This window comes from Chroicocephalus ridibundus, chromosome 9 (genome assembly GCF_963924245.1).
Source record: "Chroicocephalus ridibundus chromosome 9, bChrRid1.1, whole genome shotgun sequence".
In the NCBI taxonomy this organism is placed as follows: domain Eukaryota; kingdom Metazoa; phylum Chordata; class Aves; order Charadriiformes; family Laridae; genus Chroicocephalus; species Chroicocephalus ridibundus.
The window spans coordinates 15650066-15669011 of record NC_086292.1 but is presented as its reverse complement, the minus strand read 5'-3'; the positions used below and the strand labels follow the sequence as shown (position 1 = coordinate 15669011).

The 18946-nt window shown below is 36.2% G+C and overlaps 1 protein-coding gene across 3 annotated transcripts in view; it reads left to right on the top strand.

Annotated features, from left to right (window-relative positions):
* Nucleotides 1-18946, top strand: part of RPS6KA6 (ribosomal protein S6 kinase A6) — a 41704-nt gene that overhangs the window by 2111 nt on the left and 20647 nt on the right. For all 3 annotated transcript variants that reach the window (XM_063345912.1, XM_063345911.1, XM_063345910.1), the window contains exons 2-6: nt 7774-7833; nt 11234-11350; nt 15105-15186; nt 16040-16120; nt 16637-16716. In XM_063345912.1, the coding sequence (XP_063201982.1) occupies nt 7774-7833; nt 11234-11350; nt 15105-15186; nt 16040-16120; nt 16637-16716 (420 nt within the window). The remainder of the gene's footprint in view (nt 1-7773; nt 7834-11233; nt 11351-15104; nt 15187-16039; nt 16121-16636; nt 16717-18946) is intronic.

Below are 18946 nucleotides of genomic sequence, written 5' to 3'. Positions count from 1 at the left end.
AAATATTGTATTTGCAGTTAGCAAGAGGCTGGAGAACTGGCCCTAGCTCCAGCACACCAAAGCTCAGGCAGGTAGTTCTGCTGCCGGTGGTGACGTTTCAGGGATCTTCAAATACTTTACTGAGCTTGGGCTAATAGAGAGACGTGAACTTGACAATGCAATGCTGTGGGAGCCAGGCTCTGAAGTCGTGCTCATGTAGCGAACAGGGCTTAGGTTGGTGGATGTCAGACTGAAACAGCTCTGTGTTCTTAACATCTGAAGGCAACTGTTTGCAACAGTTGTTCTTTAAATTGTATTTTCCTCAAGCCTGTACATGAACTTCTTACTTAACAGGGTCCGCGTACAACTATTTCTGTTGTGCTCTGATTACATTTGGCTAGCAGCGTTTGAGACTCCATTTATACTACAGCCGGTTTCTTCAAGTTGCGTATGAAGTTCCCAAATTACATTAGCAAATACTTGTTATTGCCATAACGCTTAATATTAAGCACATCTGGGGGATGTGTAGTACTTTTCACTTGTTGGAGTTCTATACTTGTATCATTTGGGGATTTAACAAAGGTTTTTCTTGTGTTAAAAGGAATTTTGGTTTGGATTCTTCACTTAGATTTTACAGAATTAATTATAGCCTATAGTACTTACCACAACCTTATGTTGGCAATCCGGTAGGTCTTGGTCACCTTGGCCTTGCTGGAACTACAGTCAACATTATTGCCATGAAATTGTCCTCTATTTTGAAGACTAACTTACTTGCGCTTACTAGTGCTCTTGTCTATCAGCTGTAGCATAGGAGGAGAAATTTGAGAAGCAGTTCTCTCTGAGGGATCTGCTTGTTGACTAAATTTAGGATTATGTTATTAGAAATAAGTGCATTGCCAGTGAAGTAGCGCCTGTGTTGACGAAGTAAAAACAGTTGGCAAGGGAAAGATGTGATCTTGAAGGTAGGAAGCAAATTTTCATGCTTCAAGGCATAAAAACAACATGAACTTTTGGAATACATTTAGGATTGAATTATTTTGCCCTTTTTCATGCTGGTGGTCTTTGAGGATGCTAAGGATTACATTTTTGGATCATATACTGCGCTGTTCCTATCTGCTTTTATATTCCTATGACGGTGTCACTTGTGAAGCAGTTTTTTGACTGTGGGAATTCCTTAAGCATAGGTAGAAAGGGTCAGTGTTATGCAGTTTAAGCTTCAAATATTGAGTGAACTTCTTTCCTCCTAAATATAGGATTAATAAATATTGTCATGGTAATAGAAAATAGGTATGAGGGTGTTGATTATAATCAGCTGTTGTAGATTATGAAAATATGATTGCAGTCTGTAAAGAAACAGCAAAGTAAATGTTGCCATTTTATTGACCAAGCTGAATGAAGTGCAAAAATACTTGGAATTGGGCAGAATACAGTAAGTTTGGAATTTTCTGCCTGTTTAATGGAAGTAGTCTTGCATTTAAAAGGAGAAGTGTAATTGACTTAAGAGGATGCTGTTTGCAATACATGAATGCTGTGAATTGCATAAATGTAACCTCATACTCAAATATTTGTTTTTGAAATAAATACTTCAGAAGCCAGTTGCTTAATTGGCTGACAGTGACAAGGAAGACAAGGCTGAAACAACAAAGTGACTGGAAATTAAACTATTCTGCTGGAAAACTGGTCTGCACTGGAAGTTGCTGCCTTTCAAAAGGCATGCTCATGAGTTGAGCTTTGCTGCTGTTGGACATAATCTGTTGCCCGTGCTAATTTAAATAAATAACATCTTTGATTTTGGCTCATGTTTTTAGCCCATCCTCTTAAGCATGTTCTGAGCCTAGTTTGTCAAAGGCCACCGAATTTTGTCAGTGTTAGGAGTTGCATAACTCCTCTGTGAGTAATTACTGGCAGGGATGTGGATGACTCAGCTACCTAGTTTTGTGCATCTCTGAAAATCTCCACAATTAGGTGGTGTTATGCTAAAAAAAAAAAAAAAAGTAGTATTGCATGTAACTTGAACTAAGTACCCTCAACCATTGCAACAATGTACAGTTTCTATAAAGAATTATGAGAACAAACTGCCATAAAAAAAAGCAAGCACATTAATACTCTTAAATGGAAAACAATGGGTGTCTTTATGCATTGAGAAGTGCTGCAATATAATAATAATAATAATTCTGTTTTGGTATAGCACTTCTGAAGATCATTTTGGAAATCTGCTATAGTATTCTGAGTCTCTAAATGGAGCAGGGGGTCTGTTCGATGTAACTCACCTCAGTTCCCACAGAATAGCTTTGGAGAGACTTCGCAATAACCCTAAATCAGAAGAACGGTGTGGTTTGTTAACTCATAGTATACAGAATTTTAGTACGTAGTAGATGTAAGTCTTCACCACATTAAGAATAAAATTTGAAATATGTTGTTTTCATCAAGTTTAAATTTTGCCCTTTTCCAGTATTCTCTAATCTGCCATTAAACACAATTTCTAGAGTGGCTTCTTTATGTCCTTTGATTATTGAATTACAGTTGTCTCCCAGACAGGCAGCAGTGAAAAGATCTCAAGTCCTTCACCAGTTCAGTGACCCCTGTGCTTGTGGTTAGGTTTGCATCTTGTCATTGCTGTAGCTAGTCTGAGACACACGTAATTCTCCCCTCATCTCTGATAATGGGAAGGATCAAAATGTTCTCTTAAAATTAGTACTTGCATGTGGCTGAAGGATTGTTATCCTGTCTGAATGTATGATTTATTTGCCACAGGAAAAGAACTTTATAACTTTCCCTTGTAATTGATTATGGGTTTAAGCATTTTATGTTGTGGTTTTGGGTTTTTTTGTTGTTTTTTTTTTTAAGGTAGCTGGCTTTATCTTCCTCTCTTGGTATGTTTAAAGACAATGTGACTGAGTTACCTGGCCTCTTCCTTTTGTAGAAGGGTCTGAGGGACTGAGACTAGCACAGGGTTTGAGAAGAAGGTTCAGCGTAGACCTGCAGAGTCTCACGTGGGCCCTGCCATTGGCGAGACATCCTTGCTCTGGTCACATCATGGGAGGGTGGGACTGGGCTGTGGTTGGTGTAACTCTGTGATGGGTAACCCTAATAACACTGCCTCGTCTTCCACATCATGGGGTTGGTTATTGTACTGGGTGAAATTCTTCCTTCCCAAAAGCATGTGAGCCCAGGCGGTAAAGAGCACTGAATCCAGTTTGGGCACCTGCGCACAATAACAATATCCACATTTTAAAAAAAAAAAAAAGATGACTATTGCATGAAGAAAAGTTGTGGATGTTTTATAGGAAGAACAGGTGCCTTGAAGCTTCAGGTTTGTTCACAGTGACTCTTAGACTTTTTTTAAAGAATAATAAAACCCCTCACCTGCTTGGCTGCATGGAAAACCCCCAAATTTCTCAAACCTGTCTCAGGAAATAAGATTCAGCAGGCCAGTGTGTTGCTAATTAAATTAATGATGCAAACTCTCTGCAGATGTAATTCAAAATAAATGAGGAACAAATGTAGTTGTCTTAGCAGGATTTTTTCCAAAGGATTTTTTTTCCAAAGTCTCTTCAAAATAATTGGGGTTTCTAATGTAAGCTTCAACTCTAACATTTTGAAATAAGTATTTGAAGTAATACTTTTGTATGTGGGGAAGCAAACTGGTTTGTCTTGTGTTCATTGAGAGGTGTGGGTCTGGTGGCTGTAGCTGCAGTACCTTAGCAAATTGAGTGCAGTGAAGGAGGAGCCGTGGATGATGCAGAAGCTTTTGTTGGTCTGTATGTAGAATTTTACCTGTTTGAAGCCAGACTAGATTATACGTGAGTGGTGACGAATAACACTTTCTACTTCAGATAATTTTATGATTACAAAATTCCAAGTTCTGTTTTTTCTATAAAATTTTTAATTCTGTTTGAATGCCTAAATGAAGAGACATAAAAACAGGGCAGAATGAACAAGCTTGACATGTTCTACTGCTTTTTCTTGTAGTTAGGCATTTCTGCTGTCCATTTGTCTAGCTTCTTTTGGCCGACACCTATAGGGCCACCAAACCATAACGCGCTTACCATGTAAACTGTTAAAACATCCTTAATATGGGGGGGAAGAAGATTCTAATCTTTGGTAATACTGGTATTGCTCTGTTCTGCTGTAATTATCAGAGGAAAAACATGTGCAATAGTGGTTAAGCTTTTTACCAGCCCACAAAAGCCCTTTGGATATTCTCCCAAGGTAACAGGGTACAGTCCCAGCTAGTCATGGGATCCATCGCAGCTATTTAAATCAGAAGGCAGATTGCACTGTGTTACCTCAGAGGCAGTTTAGCATCGGAGAATTGGGTCTCTTAGCCTGCACCTCTGGAAAAGTAAGTTTCTTACCTGCCAGGTTGTCTGACCCTAACTTTGTTCTCATCTCTTTTTATGTAGTGACCTTGGTTATTTTTATACTTATCAACAATATGGAATACCTTGCCTGGCTTTAATTTTTTCTTTTTATTTGGAAGGTATTGGCACTGTTTCTGTAAAGTCTGAGTTTAGTTTGTGTTTTAGTGAAAGTTAATATTTAAAATGTTCAGTTAGTTGTAGGACTTTAGTAGTACTGAACAACAAAATGATTCAAGGATGAAAGAATCTCCTTCAGAATGATGGTACTGGCTTCCTTTCACCTGTTCTCTTTATAGACATTTGTGCTTTCTAACTCTCAAGAAACTTGTGCATTCATAGGTAGTTAGTGAGTAGTGACTTAGAGGTCAAAATAGTTCTGTTCTATATATGTTTGTACACAAATATTACTGATTAAATCACTAAAAGGGGTCCCACTTGGCTGCAGAAGCAGAATTTTGTATTTAGTTTCCATAGAGGTGGGAACTAAGTATTAATTGTAACTTCTCTTTTTTTACCTAATACAGGGGACAGTGGAAACTCATGTTACTGAAACTTGGTCAATATAAGTAACTGTACAGAACAGTAATGATTTGATTTTTGTCATTGAATTTTTTTACCTGAATAACTAACAAACTACTAGACTTTGGGTTGCAATCCAATGGGCTGCTTGTTGTCTGTTGTTTTGTGTTTTTAATGGACAGTGACATGGGTTCGCAAACAAATACGGCAAAAACGTAGTCTGTATATCAGGCAATAAAAGTAGCTTCATGCACTTGAACGTAAAATTCTCTGGACTAAAAATTGGCAGGCATCCCAGTCTCTGTAGTTACAGAGAGACTGGACAGGAAAAAAAACAGGACGTGAGCAACAATGAAGGGGAAAAGTGTACGATAGGAAATTGTTAATTAAGATGACATTTGATTACCTGCCATAAAAATCCAATAACTTACTATATTTGATTTGCTATAAAGCTGGAAGTATGCTTACACGGCGTGCTCAGGAGCTATGTAGATCAAATAACATGCTGATTTTTGGTTCAAAACCCCATTCCAGCAGTGACAGCTTTCTTTATCTGATTGCCTGGAGTTAAGCTACTGTTTTCAGTGTATCTACAGTTTTTCTGGCTTGTGGTATTGGTTCCAGAGCTTAAATACAAGTAAAACACTTTGGAAAACGTTGACCATGTTTAGAGAAAGAAAAGGTGAAATGCACACTGAATTCAGTTGAAATTAAAGCCCATGAGTGATCAATTGTATCATATTTCTGAGCACCTGGAGTGGAAACTCATTTTCTTACTAGGTCCAAATAAGTTTTTAGGACAACTTTGGTGGGTCTCATGTTAATGCAGGCTTGAATGTAATCTAGTGATATTGTGAAAAGAAATCACGTGGCAGTGAACCGTCTGAAATGAGGTTAGAGTTCATATCTGGTCTGAACTTTGGCGTTATTTCTTGATGTGTCAAATTAATTCATACAAGAGCGAGTATAGTGGGTGTCTCATCCCTCCCAGTATCTAATTTGGAAAAAATGGTTATGCCAAAAAAAAAAAAAGTTATGTAGTAAATTACCTAGTAGCATTGGTTTCTGTAGCATATGTGAGGTTTCTGAATTCAGGTTAATAGGTTAGTGATTTTTGGCCTTGAGAAACTGGAGTGGCAATGCATGATATACATGAATGATGAACATGTGTTGACTATGTCATCAGGGGGTTAGACTGATGGTTTATAGTTAATATGAAGAGTATGTGTGTAAACTGTGGTTAAAATAAATAAAAACTAGAGAAGAGTGAAAGTAACTAAAGCCTCATGCTATTTTCCTTGACTTTTTTTTTCTTTTTTCAGTGAGGATATAGTCCAAAAATAAGTGCCAGTATCTTGATACAAAAATTGGAGAATTAATTTTATCAGACTCATTAATTTAGGACTTAGCTCTTAAAAGCTCTACTTGATTTCAAGAGTCCTAGAAGAAGCAGTGGAAGTGGTTGAGGGTTGCTTAGATGACTCAGTTGTGGTGGTATAAACCTGTCCCTTCAGCCCTACCTGTTTGTCAAGTTTTCTGTTTGGTTTTTAAATAGGGGCATGGTCCAGATGGCATTTCAAGATTCTTTGTAGTCCTGTGTTTTACTAGTTCACATACCAATAATCATACCATATTGTGCTATCTTAGGCATGCGTTTTGGGTAAATTCAGAAGTACAAGAAAAAAATTGTCATGGCCCGATCTAAGAACTTAATTGATTCAACTTCTGTTTTCAGGAAAAAAGTAGTTTGAGTCTCCTTATGTTATTTCTAGTTAGTATTTTGCTTTGTGAGATCTATGCCACGTGAAGGTAGGGATGCTGAACAATTAACATATAAATAAATTAGCAGTTATCACTAGCAAAATCCATAATTGGCTTCACCTATTTAGTCAGGTATTTCCAATTTTTAATTAATGCTTTGCATGTTGAAACAGATCATGTCCTCTATATTTCTGTATTAATTTTTTTGTTTCAATTGTTAAAAAGCATTGAATTGTTTGCTACTTAAGGAGAGCTTTGAACTAAATAATTTTATCTATAAATTAAACTTTTTTTTACTGTCACTGTGGGCTTGATATCTTCTTTGTGGTTTGAAGTGTGCGAAAGGCGGGTAGGCAAATGCTGGCAAGTATTCTGCTCATTTAAGAGCATGACATTTGTTTGCTTCTGTCCAGATGCATATTATATTTTTTTGCCACTTAAAGGTCTTATTTTTGAGATCGATCCACAAATATTTTAATATACAGATGTACAGTTTCTAAAGGTACTTAGTTAAAGTTTGATTATTCTATTTGCTAGATATTTAAATAACTTGATGCAAGCAAAATTTTAGAGGAATCTAATTTTTTAAGGGAATAGTTTTTGTGGTGGTTTTTTTTGTGTGCATAAGAATTCTGTGGTATGTATCCTCCATTCTGCCTAGTCTTGCACTTCTCCCTCTTGCCCCAGAAAGACTTGAAATCACTTATGAATCTTTTCTCCTTAAACTGCAAACTAATTTTCAGCATCAGATTTCATGATTTTTAGGTTTCCAAAAAGCATCGGCAACATAATTTTTGTGCCTAATGGAAGACTTTTACATTAGTGTTATTTTTTTATGGATGGTATCTATAGCTTTTAAAGAAGGAATTTTAAATTGATTCCAATTAAACTACTATGGAATGGCATTTATGAAGGGATAAGCTATGTGATACGTTAGGGAGATACTAAATGTAACTACTAAGCAGTAGTGTTTGTTTGAAACTACAGTTTTAAATTAGAGCAACAAGAAGACCAGTTTTCACTAGTGTACTCTGAAACGTAAATTGGTCAAATTATGAACTCTGCTTATTTGAAATTGTTAGGTCTTAATGTTGTTTTCTGTGTGTTTTTTTTCTTTCTCTTCTTCATTCCCCTTCCTTCTTCTCTCTAGCTAAATGGCCTTAAAATGGCAGATGAGCCTATGGAAGAAGGTGAACCATATTCCTACCATGTAAGTATATTTGATAGATGTTCACTTTAGACACTCATTAGCATGACTTCCTTTTGACGCAAAATTTATGCATTCCCTGCTCTTTAGTAACTTTTGAACCTATCATTTTATTTGACCAGATCTGAAGAGGCTCTAAGTCTCAAAGATGATTTTGAAAATTAGTACCTTGGTAGGGTCCATAAGTGCCTTGTTTGGAAAAGTTTGCTGCATGAGGCAGTGCTTTATGAAAACAGATTCTGTGTGCTGGAGAGAGAACATTTACACATCCCTCAACCTCAGAAAACGCTTGGTCCAGCCTTGAACCTTTTATACACCATGTGCATAATGCTGCTGTTATTACAGTCATCTATTTTTTCTTGGTAATTTTTAATGTAGTTGCTGTGCATTCATCTAGAAGGTACTTAATTCATGCTATTTCAGAAAAGAATTAATTTTTACACTGGTATGTTAATTTGACTTTTATGTAGAAATATCCCAGATAAACCCTGTTGAGCATGATTTTTGTCCAGTGCCTTGGTGATGTGCGTATTGAGGAGATGCTGAAGATCAGTGTTCTGTATGCTGGCTAAATCTTAAACTAAACTTCAGACTAATTCTGTATGTGGCAAAATGCCTGACTTTGCATGGAAAAATTGGCCATCATTTTTCAACACACCCATCCATATATTTTTGAACAGGATGATGGAAGAAGGTATCAAGTAGATCTTATTGCCAGCTGTAACCACTACTTTGTATGGTAATAATAACTTTTTAAGTAAGTGATTTGGAGAATAAACTCTTGGGGGTAGAAACATGTGGTGCTTGTACGTTTTCTGGTGTGGAGTAAGTAAATAAACCGTCCGTGTCATTGTAATCTTACAGGTAGGAAAGATGAGCAATGGGTTGTCTCAATCTTTCACTGTGCTTGAACCAGAAGGATGTTGCCAAGCTTGTTTGTTAGGTGCTTGGAGCTACATACCAGTCAAGCTGCAACGAAGTAAGATGGCACAAAGCCATAACCGATTGCGGCGTTTCTTTCGGTGCTTTGTCTTCTGTTGAACCTGCTGGGAATAGTTACCTCTTGTGCAAGGTAGCTCAGTGGGAGCCCGTACCTGAGCCCTGAAATAGATTTGCTGCTCAAGCAACAGAGCACAAAATCAGATAACCAAATCTTCAGTTCATGGAAGCCAAACTAGAAATGAAAATGAAACTGGCTTATGTATCTGTTCAGCTCTTACCTGTTCATTTCTTGTTGATGATGCAGAAGTCTTTTTTTATACTTCAGTCACACCAATTTTTAGTTCTTTAATGATAGTTAAGTAGGTGAAATTATATAGACATCTTTTATGAAGGTAAAACACTTTATAAAAAATAACTTGTTTCATACATCTCAAGTTATCCTGTATTTGCATGGAAAACATTTTTCTCCTCAGTTCATACTTAGAAATACTCAGTCTCCACAGCAACCACATGTGATGTCACACGCTAATGACTCTAGGAGGGTGATAAATAGAAGAGCAGGTGAACTCTTAAAGATCTTTTCTCATGCAAAGGTTCGCAGTGTTAAGGAATACAAATTCTATGGTGAAGGAAAACGGCTTCTAAATAGCTTATTTACATACTTCGTAGAAAGAAGCAGCCATTAAGGCTGTTGTGCAACTTGGTGTATAGCTAGACAACTTGCTGCTCTCATCTGTTGTCAGATGACTTGAAATGCTAGTGTATTTACCTGCCTTAAATTCCAGGCATGTGTTTAAGAAAATAAATAAAAATGAAAAGATATGCGCATTTTTCATATGAATATGTATATGCACAGTCAACAAGATGGATGGATGAAACGAGCTTGGGATGTATACACTCTGTCATCAGTGTATGTTGGCTGTTTTTTTTGTGAACAAAGAAGGGCAAGGACTTGTGTGACAACAGCTGGAATACAGTTTGTGAATGTACTAACATGTTAGTCTGAACTCTTTCTTTCCCCCTCTGGACAAATTAATGCAGTGTGATGATTGTGCCCCCCCCTTTTTTTTTTTTAATTATTGCAGTGAGTACATACACATTTAGATTATCAGATTTCTACCCTGAATTTCTATGTAAACCCACCTAGAGAATTTCATCTAGATACTCCAGTATCAAATCTGATAATGCTGGTTGTAGGTGTTTGTGCATGGTCTTGGGCAGCAAGACTTTCTGTAGTCAACCTGACTATAGAATGATGTTCTTTCCTAAAACCAACTGTTTCATCAAGTGGTCAGGTTTCTTTTTGGTGGTGTTCGTACTTGGAATTGAGTGAAAGCAAGGCACTGTAGGTTGGTAGGGTGTTTTCCTGGTCTCTATTAAGAGAAGCTTTCAAGATGAAGACCTAAAGAGAGGTTAGGAGGACTGTTAATAATCATTTGGATACCCTAAAAGCGAAGTATTGCAAATCAGATGGTATTTTTGTTGTGACTGGGTTGCGTTTGCTGCGTACAAGTAGTTCATTGGTGTTCTTGATAGGGCTGAGGGGTGCTTCTCCTTTTTGACACGCAAGCTGAGGTTGCTGTTGTAGGCCTTAGCATGCAGTGTGTAGTTTCAGGGGTGCTTGTTTTGACATCTTGTTTTGGCTCACAGAAACTTCTCTTGCACCATAAAAGCTGCAATACATCATCTGATTTGTTTTCATCATGAATGTTTGCCTTTTCACAATTGTAGCTGCTGTGCCCTGCTTTGATAAAGATGAGAGTAACAGGAAAAAGTAAACAGAACACTAAGTCTTTTACCTACCTCACAATTACCCTCAGCTTTTTGAAGGAGGTCTCCACACAGGGTAGTCTTTCCATGAGCTCTGCACCTCAGAGCTGTTTCTTCTGTTGGATGCAAGAATTTGCAGAGTTCTTAAGATGACTCATATCTTATTTGTGCTCTTCAAATGATGCATATTCCTTTAGTTACAACTGAATGACCATGTTTATTACTTGCTGCTGTGAAAAGCAATAATTACCTAAAATGATGAAATTCAATTTAGCTTTCATTAAGACTATTTCAGGGAAGGGAAAGATGAGAAGAGTAATCACTGGGAAAACTAGAGGCTGCTAAAATAGAGGTGAAGCACAGAAGGATCATCTTCGATTTGGTTTAAAAATCTGTGTATTTATTCCTTTCATGTAAGAAAATCCATCTTTGCTATAGTTGTAATATTTGTGACAAAAGGAAATAAATGAGCACTTTTTGAAAATTTTGCTTCAGTTTAGAAATTTTAGCTGCATTTATTTAAGAAAGGATGGATGGGAAAACTTCATTTGAACAGCTTTTTTATGCATTGTTAGAATTTCACATATTTTATTTTTTTAAAAAAGAAGCAGGCATTTATATGTATTTCTAACTAGAGTTGCTTAACTTAGGCCTGTTCATTGTTGTATTTTTGTTTGCCTTGAAATAATAGGATGAAGGAAGTGTGAAAGAAATTCCTATCACACATCATGTGAAAGAAGGATGTGAGAAAGCAGATCCAGCACAGTTTGAACTACTTAAGGTTCTTGGACAGGGATCATTTGGAAAGGTAAGATAACAAACTTTGTTTTCGTCTGATGTCTGCTTTGAGCCTGCTTTGTCTTATTAATGTTTTACTCCCAAGGTTGGGTATAAACCTAACAAATCTGAGTATAGGCAGATATCTTGTGAAAATTCCTCTGTTTTGGAGGAAGTTATCCATCCTGTTTTGCAGTTGGTTGATGTGGGATTTTTTTGTTTTTCCTATGACAGCCTTTCTGACTTCACCTTTTTTAGAGGAAAAGCGATGTCTTTCTCAGAAATGTTCAGACAGTCAGCCCAGGAGGAGTTAGCTCAAGTACATTTTTGGATAAGAAAGGCAGTGCCATAGCAGAGTCGCTGGGAATGTTTGAAAAGTTACTGACAAATTTCATTTTTATTTTTTTTTTCTTTCTAATCTTGCTTTAGTGCCAAGGGAGCACTGTTTATAGCAGGACACCAAATCATATTGGAGACAGAGAGGGCAACAGCCTCAATTTCTAGGCAGAAGGGTGAGTCAGTAGCAAATTTTAGGAGGTCTGCCATGGAAAGTTACGGTTTGCTTTAACTGAACATAGAGGCATGTTTGTAGTTCATCTGGACTGGCATCTGCAGCTTCATGGGAGGTATAGCACCAACAGCAAGGGATTTTACCAGTTGGGTTATAGAGTTAGGGGTGGCTTTTATTTAACAGCTATGGTGTTGTCAAGCTCTGTTTGTCTAATGCCATGGCTATTCGGAATAAAATCATGGTGTTTTTGACTGCCTCGAGACTTTATTGCAGCGTCTAGTGAAGAATCAGAATGAATAATATCTCTGTTCCATATAGGTTGCCTCACATCATCTGTAGTTTGGGTTGATGCTTGGGCGGCATCAGCAGTGTAATAGAGATCGATAGATGCTTCTGGAGGAGATGGTGATTTGTCTGTTAATGATGGTACTTGACACACTGTGAATGTTTGGCTCTCTTCAATATATGAAATCCATATTGCTGTAGATACAGAAGAATGATTGCGGTAGTTTGGAACTTGAACCAAAGTAACAATAAAGTAAATAACCTGGGAAATGTATTTCAGGTTTTTTATTTTGCTGTATTTGTCAAGTGATCTACAGTTAAAAGACACTAAGTAAACAATTATTCAAGTAGGTTATAGAAGAAATATGGGAATTTTTTTGGTTAAAATAATTTCTTTTTGTAATGTGCCACTTTGTGTCACATGGCGGAAATCAAATTAAAAATCAAATGTCTCAGTCACTAGTTTGAAACACGTTAATTAAAATATTAATCCTAGTGTATAAGAAGCTAATTTATTTTTTAAAACCAGACTCTTAAACTAGGTATTTTGCAACACACAAAAATCAGACAATCAGCTTTAGGTATGTTTCCATTTTCCTGTTCTTCTGCTGGTTTTGTCAGTCTTGTGTCAGGAGCAAACCTCTGCACAGAGTCGTATGAGAGGGCAAAAATGGAGACATTAGGAAGGCATTCTGTGAATAAGTGTTAGTTTAAAAAATAGACTTTAAAATGTTTCTTAATGTTTTACAGCTTAAGCAAGATTTCTTAATCTGGTAGTGTTGGTTTCCAGTTCTCTCACATGCCTCTCATCTTCAGGGACTAAAAGGCTCTGTGCGCTTATTACTCCTGACTTGAGACATCTTAAGCTATCTTAAGGTTCAGTACATCTGGTATGGACATCTTAGCCATGACTCAGACAGGTTCTTACTTACAGAGTTCAGACTTCTGGCTCAGAATCCCAACAGCTTGGTGAGATGTCTGTTTTAGAGCTTTTGAAACCTGGCAGTACTTGGTTCAGGAACCAACTTTAAGAATTGGACAGTAACTGTTGCCTGTCTGAACAGAGCTCATTTTATCTAGTATTTGTTGCTTTCTGTTGAAAAGAAAAAACAAACAGCGGTCAATGATTGTTGCCTTCCTGGTGTTTGTTTTCTCTCTCCAGTTCATATTTCCCAGGGATCTCCCTTTGGGTTTAGCAAACACAAGCTTTGTTTGCTTTGGCTAGTATAGTGCTACAGCCCATCCTCTACCTGTCTTTTTCAACATCTGTGCAGGATTTAACAGTTTCACAGAAATGAAGGGTTAAACCTCATGTCTGTTACTGAGTTTGTTCAGCCTTTGATAACCTCCTGAGGCTTCAGCACCCGGTCTGCTGAAAATGGTCCTGCATTTGCTTAGGTGAATCGATTTGTGCAAGATGTGCCCATCTTGATTTTGCTTTACAATCGAACAAGTGACTGTTGTATCTCCTCCGCAGGATGTGGGATTATGGGGATTTTGTCTACAAACTAAATAGATGGTGCTTGAGTTGTTTTCAGTGGCTGCTATTTTGACCCTTACTAGCTAGAATTTGTAACTTGTACATGAATTCCTTACATTCTTACAAGCGGCTAGTTATCAAGTACTAAAATATTTGTACATGCTTATCAATTTTACTTTTACAGTTGTGGGTGTATTAATCTACAGATATTTTTTTACTTGCTGGTGTCTGAATTACTCCCTTTACTATACGAGTATCAACATCATATAATAGGAGAGCGGCACTGTAGGTCAGTCATTGGGCAAAACCTAAACAAAATGCCTGATAACCTTGAAACATGATGACATTTTTCTTCTAACCAGAGCTTAAAATAAAAACAACCCCTCTCCCAACCTTGTTCAACTCAGTCAGTGACAGTGTATGAATTTCTGATTCTAGAATGGAAAATTTAACAAGCTTAATTGGTTTTTCTCTTAAAAAATATTTTCTAGCTATTTAATAATTTCTAACAAGGTATATATGTGAATAAATCTAGTGTTATTGAAAATATGAATAAGGTAAGATCAGAGAGGCAATTTTGGGTAGCTCTTGGCATTCTCTTGTGACTCGTACTTTTTTTTTTTTATGGTACAAACATTCCTTATAACTAATAATTGCTATTATAAGAAGAATGCCTTAGAAACAGGAGCACATACTAAACCGTTTTGTAAATTGAAAGACGTAGTAGTTAGAATATCAGTCAGTGGAGATAGGTAAAATAATGCAGTACGAATACATCTAATATGATGCTTTTTCTTAGTGTCAAGTTATATACCATCTATCTTTAAAACTCCTCTGGAAAGAAAAAGAGTAGAAAAACCTGTTGGAGTTGCTATTCCAGAGGGAAAGGGTGCTTTGATCTTAGATGGTGAGGTTTCCTTGCTTTCATCTTGCCACTCTTACAGAATTCATTAATAAAGCCTGTTACATATTTGAGACTTGGGTCTTAAACCTCAAAAATCTCTTAGGAGGTGGCAGACCAGGCAGAATTGTCATTCTCCAGGAAAGTAATATAAAGAAGCACATTTATGTAAGTACTTTCTTGATAAGTACTTATTTAAATGGGTTGCTATAGGAAAGAATGTATAGTTTATGACCAATCTGAATACTTCAGAGAGCTTGGTGGTGCATGTACCTCTAGTCTGGTTAAGGAAATGCAATTTTTCCCTTCCTTTAAAGATGTATACTTAGGAAAGAACATGGAAAGCTGTCTGAAATTAATAGGTGGTTTGTAATGCTTCGTGATAGTTGCTTATTTGATTACTAAGCTTGCTTATGCAAAAAGACTTGCTGTGAATATTTGGCATCTTTTCATTCCTTGGAGTTTTTGAGGAATGGGATGGGACTAGGAATATGCTATCTCCTTATCTTTGTGAATGAAGTTAAAGCAAAGACACAGTAATGTCTTTTAGTCAGGTTTACATAAAATATTTTTTGCACTAATTTTAAAAGTGGTGTTTATATTGTCAGGTCTTCCTCGTACGGAAAATAATTGGTCCTGATGCTGGGCAACTTTATGCAATGAAAGTATTGAAAAAAGCTTCTTTAAAAGGTACGTGTGTCTTTTGAATTGGAACTTTAGAAAATGGTTTTCAGTGCACCTGTACCTCTTAAATGAGTCTTGTAAATACTTCTTTTTAAAATTTTTTTTAATCTTAAATATTTTTCAGTGAGTCTATAACTTTTCTCCGAACCTAGCTTTTTGTTCTAGAGTAACTTGTAAGTTCATGTTTTAGAATTACTTTAAATTTGTCCAGATAGCTTTAATTATGTGGTAAAAAGTACTCTTTCAAAATATAAAATTGCATTATTTAATTCTGTTGAGTCTTTTCATTATATTAAAACAAATTAATTTCATAAACAATTTTCCTTGTGTCTTTTGTTAAGTTAGAACTCTACTGTGGTTAAAAATGTTATTCCCTCTTGTTATAGGTGCCATAGCAAACTAACTTACTGTTTTGACTTTCTGCAGAGACTTTAATGGCTGCTACTTCACTGTGTGTAAATAGGGATTCTTACTAGTTGAAGATGAAGAAGTAATCTTAAAAGACGGAAAATATATATTCAGTACGGATAGTTAATTCAGAGGCTGAGGTTAGCTGCCTGGAAGTGTAGATATGAGCTCTTTTTCTTGAAAGTAATATGGTTAATCACAAAATATTGGGATGTGTTCGGGGGGAAAAAAATGTAGACATTAAGGAAACTGGGACAGGTAAGAAACAAAATAGAGTTGTCTGAAAGCGTGTGTTTTGTGGGAGACTTAAAATTTAAAACCAAATAACAAGGAAAAGTATTTCTTTAGACAGCAAAGACTTTCCATATCCTAATTTCTGCTCCGTTTGTATTATGCCAAATACATTTGTTTCATACTAGTCCTTTTTCTTTTTTCTTTTTTTTTTCCCCAGTTCGGGATAGAGTTCGTACAAAAATGGAGAGAGATATATTAGTAGAAGTAAATCATCCATTTATCGTCAAACTGCACTATGGTTGGTATTTATTTTTTTTCTGCTACAGTTTCTTTCAATACTTGAAGGCATAGCTGGTCTGGTTCTTTCTCAGTTTTGTGGTGCCCAAATTAGGTTCTTACAAGTTTAAATGACAAGACTAAAAAAGGAATATAAATCCACATGTATATAAAAGCTTTAGGTTAAGTATTTTTGAAATTCAAGATTTCCTGGAAAATTCTTATAAGTTCTGTGGAGATTTTTTTACTCGAGTAAAGCCAAAACACAGTAATTCATATACTTGGTATTTCCTTTTTTGACAAAGGAGAAATAAAAGAAGAGTATTTTCATGATCTCTTATGACTAAGATTGTCTTCTGTGAAGGAGGAAGTAATCGTTCAGTAAATTACCTCATGTGCTGCAGAATTATTTCCGTTTCATAACAAAAGTATTCTCTTTCACTGAAATTCCCAAATTATAAAAGCATTCAGATCTGTTTTGTAGATCACCTTTTGTCACACAATGATTGACTTTATTTTTTTTTAATTTTTTTTGAAGCCTTTCAGACTGAAGGGAAGCTATATTTAATATTGGATTTTCTCAGGGGAGGAGATGTATTCACACGATTATCCAAAGAGGTAAGTACCTAAAATTTTATCTCTACTCAGGGTTAGGCAGGTGGGGTTTTTTTGTCAGGGTAGGGTTGTCTCCTATAGCTGTTTCCCATGTAACTCTTGTCATAGTCAAGTTTTTAATAACTTTGTTGGGCTTCCCTTATGTATTCTAGAATATATTCTATAACCTTAAGAAACATGAGTGTGTGTTGATCAGTAGCCTGAGCTTTTCTTTGATATTTACACAGGACAGTTCTTTTGTCTAAAAATGTTTTGTTGCTTGGAAACCTAGCTGAAGTAAATGAAGATGTAGCAATAAGGAAAGGGGCATATAGTTCTCATGCTTATAGTCAGCTTAGGTGCTCCTGGAAGCCTAATCTATAAGAGGTTTCTGCTGCATTGTAAGATTTCATAATGCTGTAATACAAATCCTAATGCTTAATCTCACAAAGTGTGAACATTGAGTATTTTTGAGATCACTCCCCTTCATCTAACATTGGCATGCAACTGAAACTGTCTCTTTTAATTATTATTTTTGTTTTCTGGAGAGGGAGAGCTTCAGAAGAGGGAATATGATGCAGCCTGTTGTTGGGGTGTGTTTTCAAACATTTGCTGACAAATGTTTATTAAATGTTACCTTAAGTATTGTGAACATGCTTATAAGACTTATTTTCTTTCTGCAAACCTTTCATAAAGATCTAAATTTTCAACGCAATTTCTCAACAACTTCACAGTAAGAGAGCTTTTCAGTGTTTTCACCAGTGTAAATACATTTAGATTGCTAATGCATATGCATAGAAAAAGCCACTTTCTTAAATGAGAACACTGGGTATCTGACTGATTTATTTATTTATTTATTTCCTTTGGAGGTTGTTGTATCCCCAGCGTGTAAGGCCATGAGCTAGGTTTTTTCCCTGTATACTTTTTATAAAAATAAAGCTTTACTTTAGGAACAGGCAAAAGAGAAGGAAGATTTTAAAGGGATTTTTGTTTTCCATTTTTATAAAAAGCAGACCTTGGTAAAACAGTGATCATGTCTAAGAACTGAGCTCAAAATTAATTAACCTTGAGGCTAAAATGGAGGTTAAAAGCTTAAACTGACTGACTTGCAAAGGGTTACTGGAACAGTAGGTAGGAAAGAGGTCAGTCTCTGCTCTGATATAGGATGTTTAATTATAGAGGAAATGCTGGTATAGCAGGAAGAACTATTCTTTTACACTAACACAGCTGGGATTACCGAGTATGCAACATTCTTAAAGAAGGGCTAGAAGTCTATCTATAATAATACTAACTAGGTGATAGAAAGAGGTATGTATTCCCTTTGGAAATAAAGAAGTAATAATTGTCAAGTTTTCTTAGTGTTAAGTCTCTACGTGTGTTTTTGCAAGACTTCAATTACCCTCTATGTTGACTTTTAAACACTTGATGTGTATGTAGATAAGAGAAAAGAATCAGGCCTTTTTATTTTCTGGTGGGAAGACAAGTTATTTTCAAAAGTACATGGTAAAACAAAGACAATGGGCAATACACATGAGGTTAAATTCCCCATGGCATTTCATACTTCCCACACAGGGATTATTCTAAGTTAATTTGGTTAGTGTGAGGTTATTAAAAGACTTTTGTTGGTCTTTAAATTCTAATGTGGGTATGAGAGTTTCAGCTGTGGAAATGAAATAAGTATATAATGAAGTTTTCATTAGTAAAACTTAATGAAATGGACTTGCATCGTGTTTCATTTGACACAGAAAGCAGTTCTAAATGAAATTATTGTTGGGAGGTTGTAGATTACCATTTAGCATCATTGTATTCTGAGATTTGCATTTTGGCTACTCCAAGGAGTAGCGATGTCTGGGGCTTCCTCTTGCTCTTTTGGACGTAGACGAAAAGTGGTATCAACGTTGCTCTTTATAAAATCAAGGTGAAACTTTGTGTAGCCTAACAGCTTTGTTGATACAAAATTAATACTTATCACTATGGAAACTAGGAATATTTCTGTTGCCAGTAGAAAAGATTACATATGTGCAATTCCAAGTACAGATCAGTGTAATACTAAACTGATACGCCCTGTTACCTTCATTGAAGTTGTTAGGTATCTACTGTGCAGTTGAGATGGCTGTTCTCCTTGTTCCTGGTGTTTTCAACACATAAGGGAATAGTTCACTTAAACCTCAAATTCAGTTCCAGCAATTTAAAGATTACTAGCTTGTAGAACATGACAAGAGCCAAAGCAGGTATGATTCTTGTATATGAAATT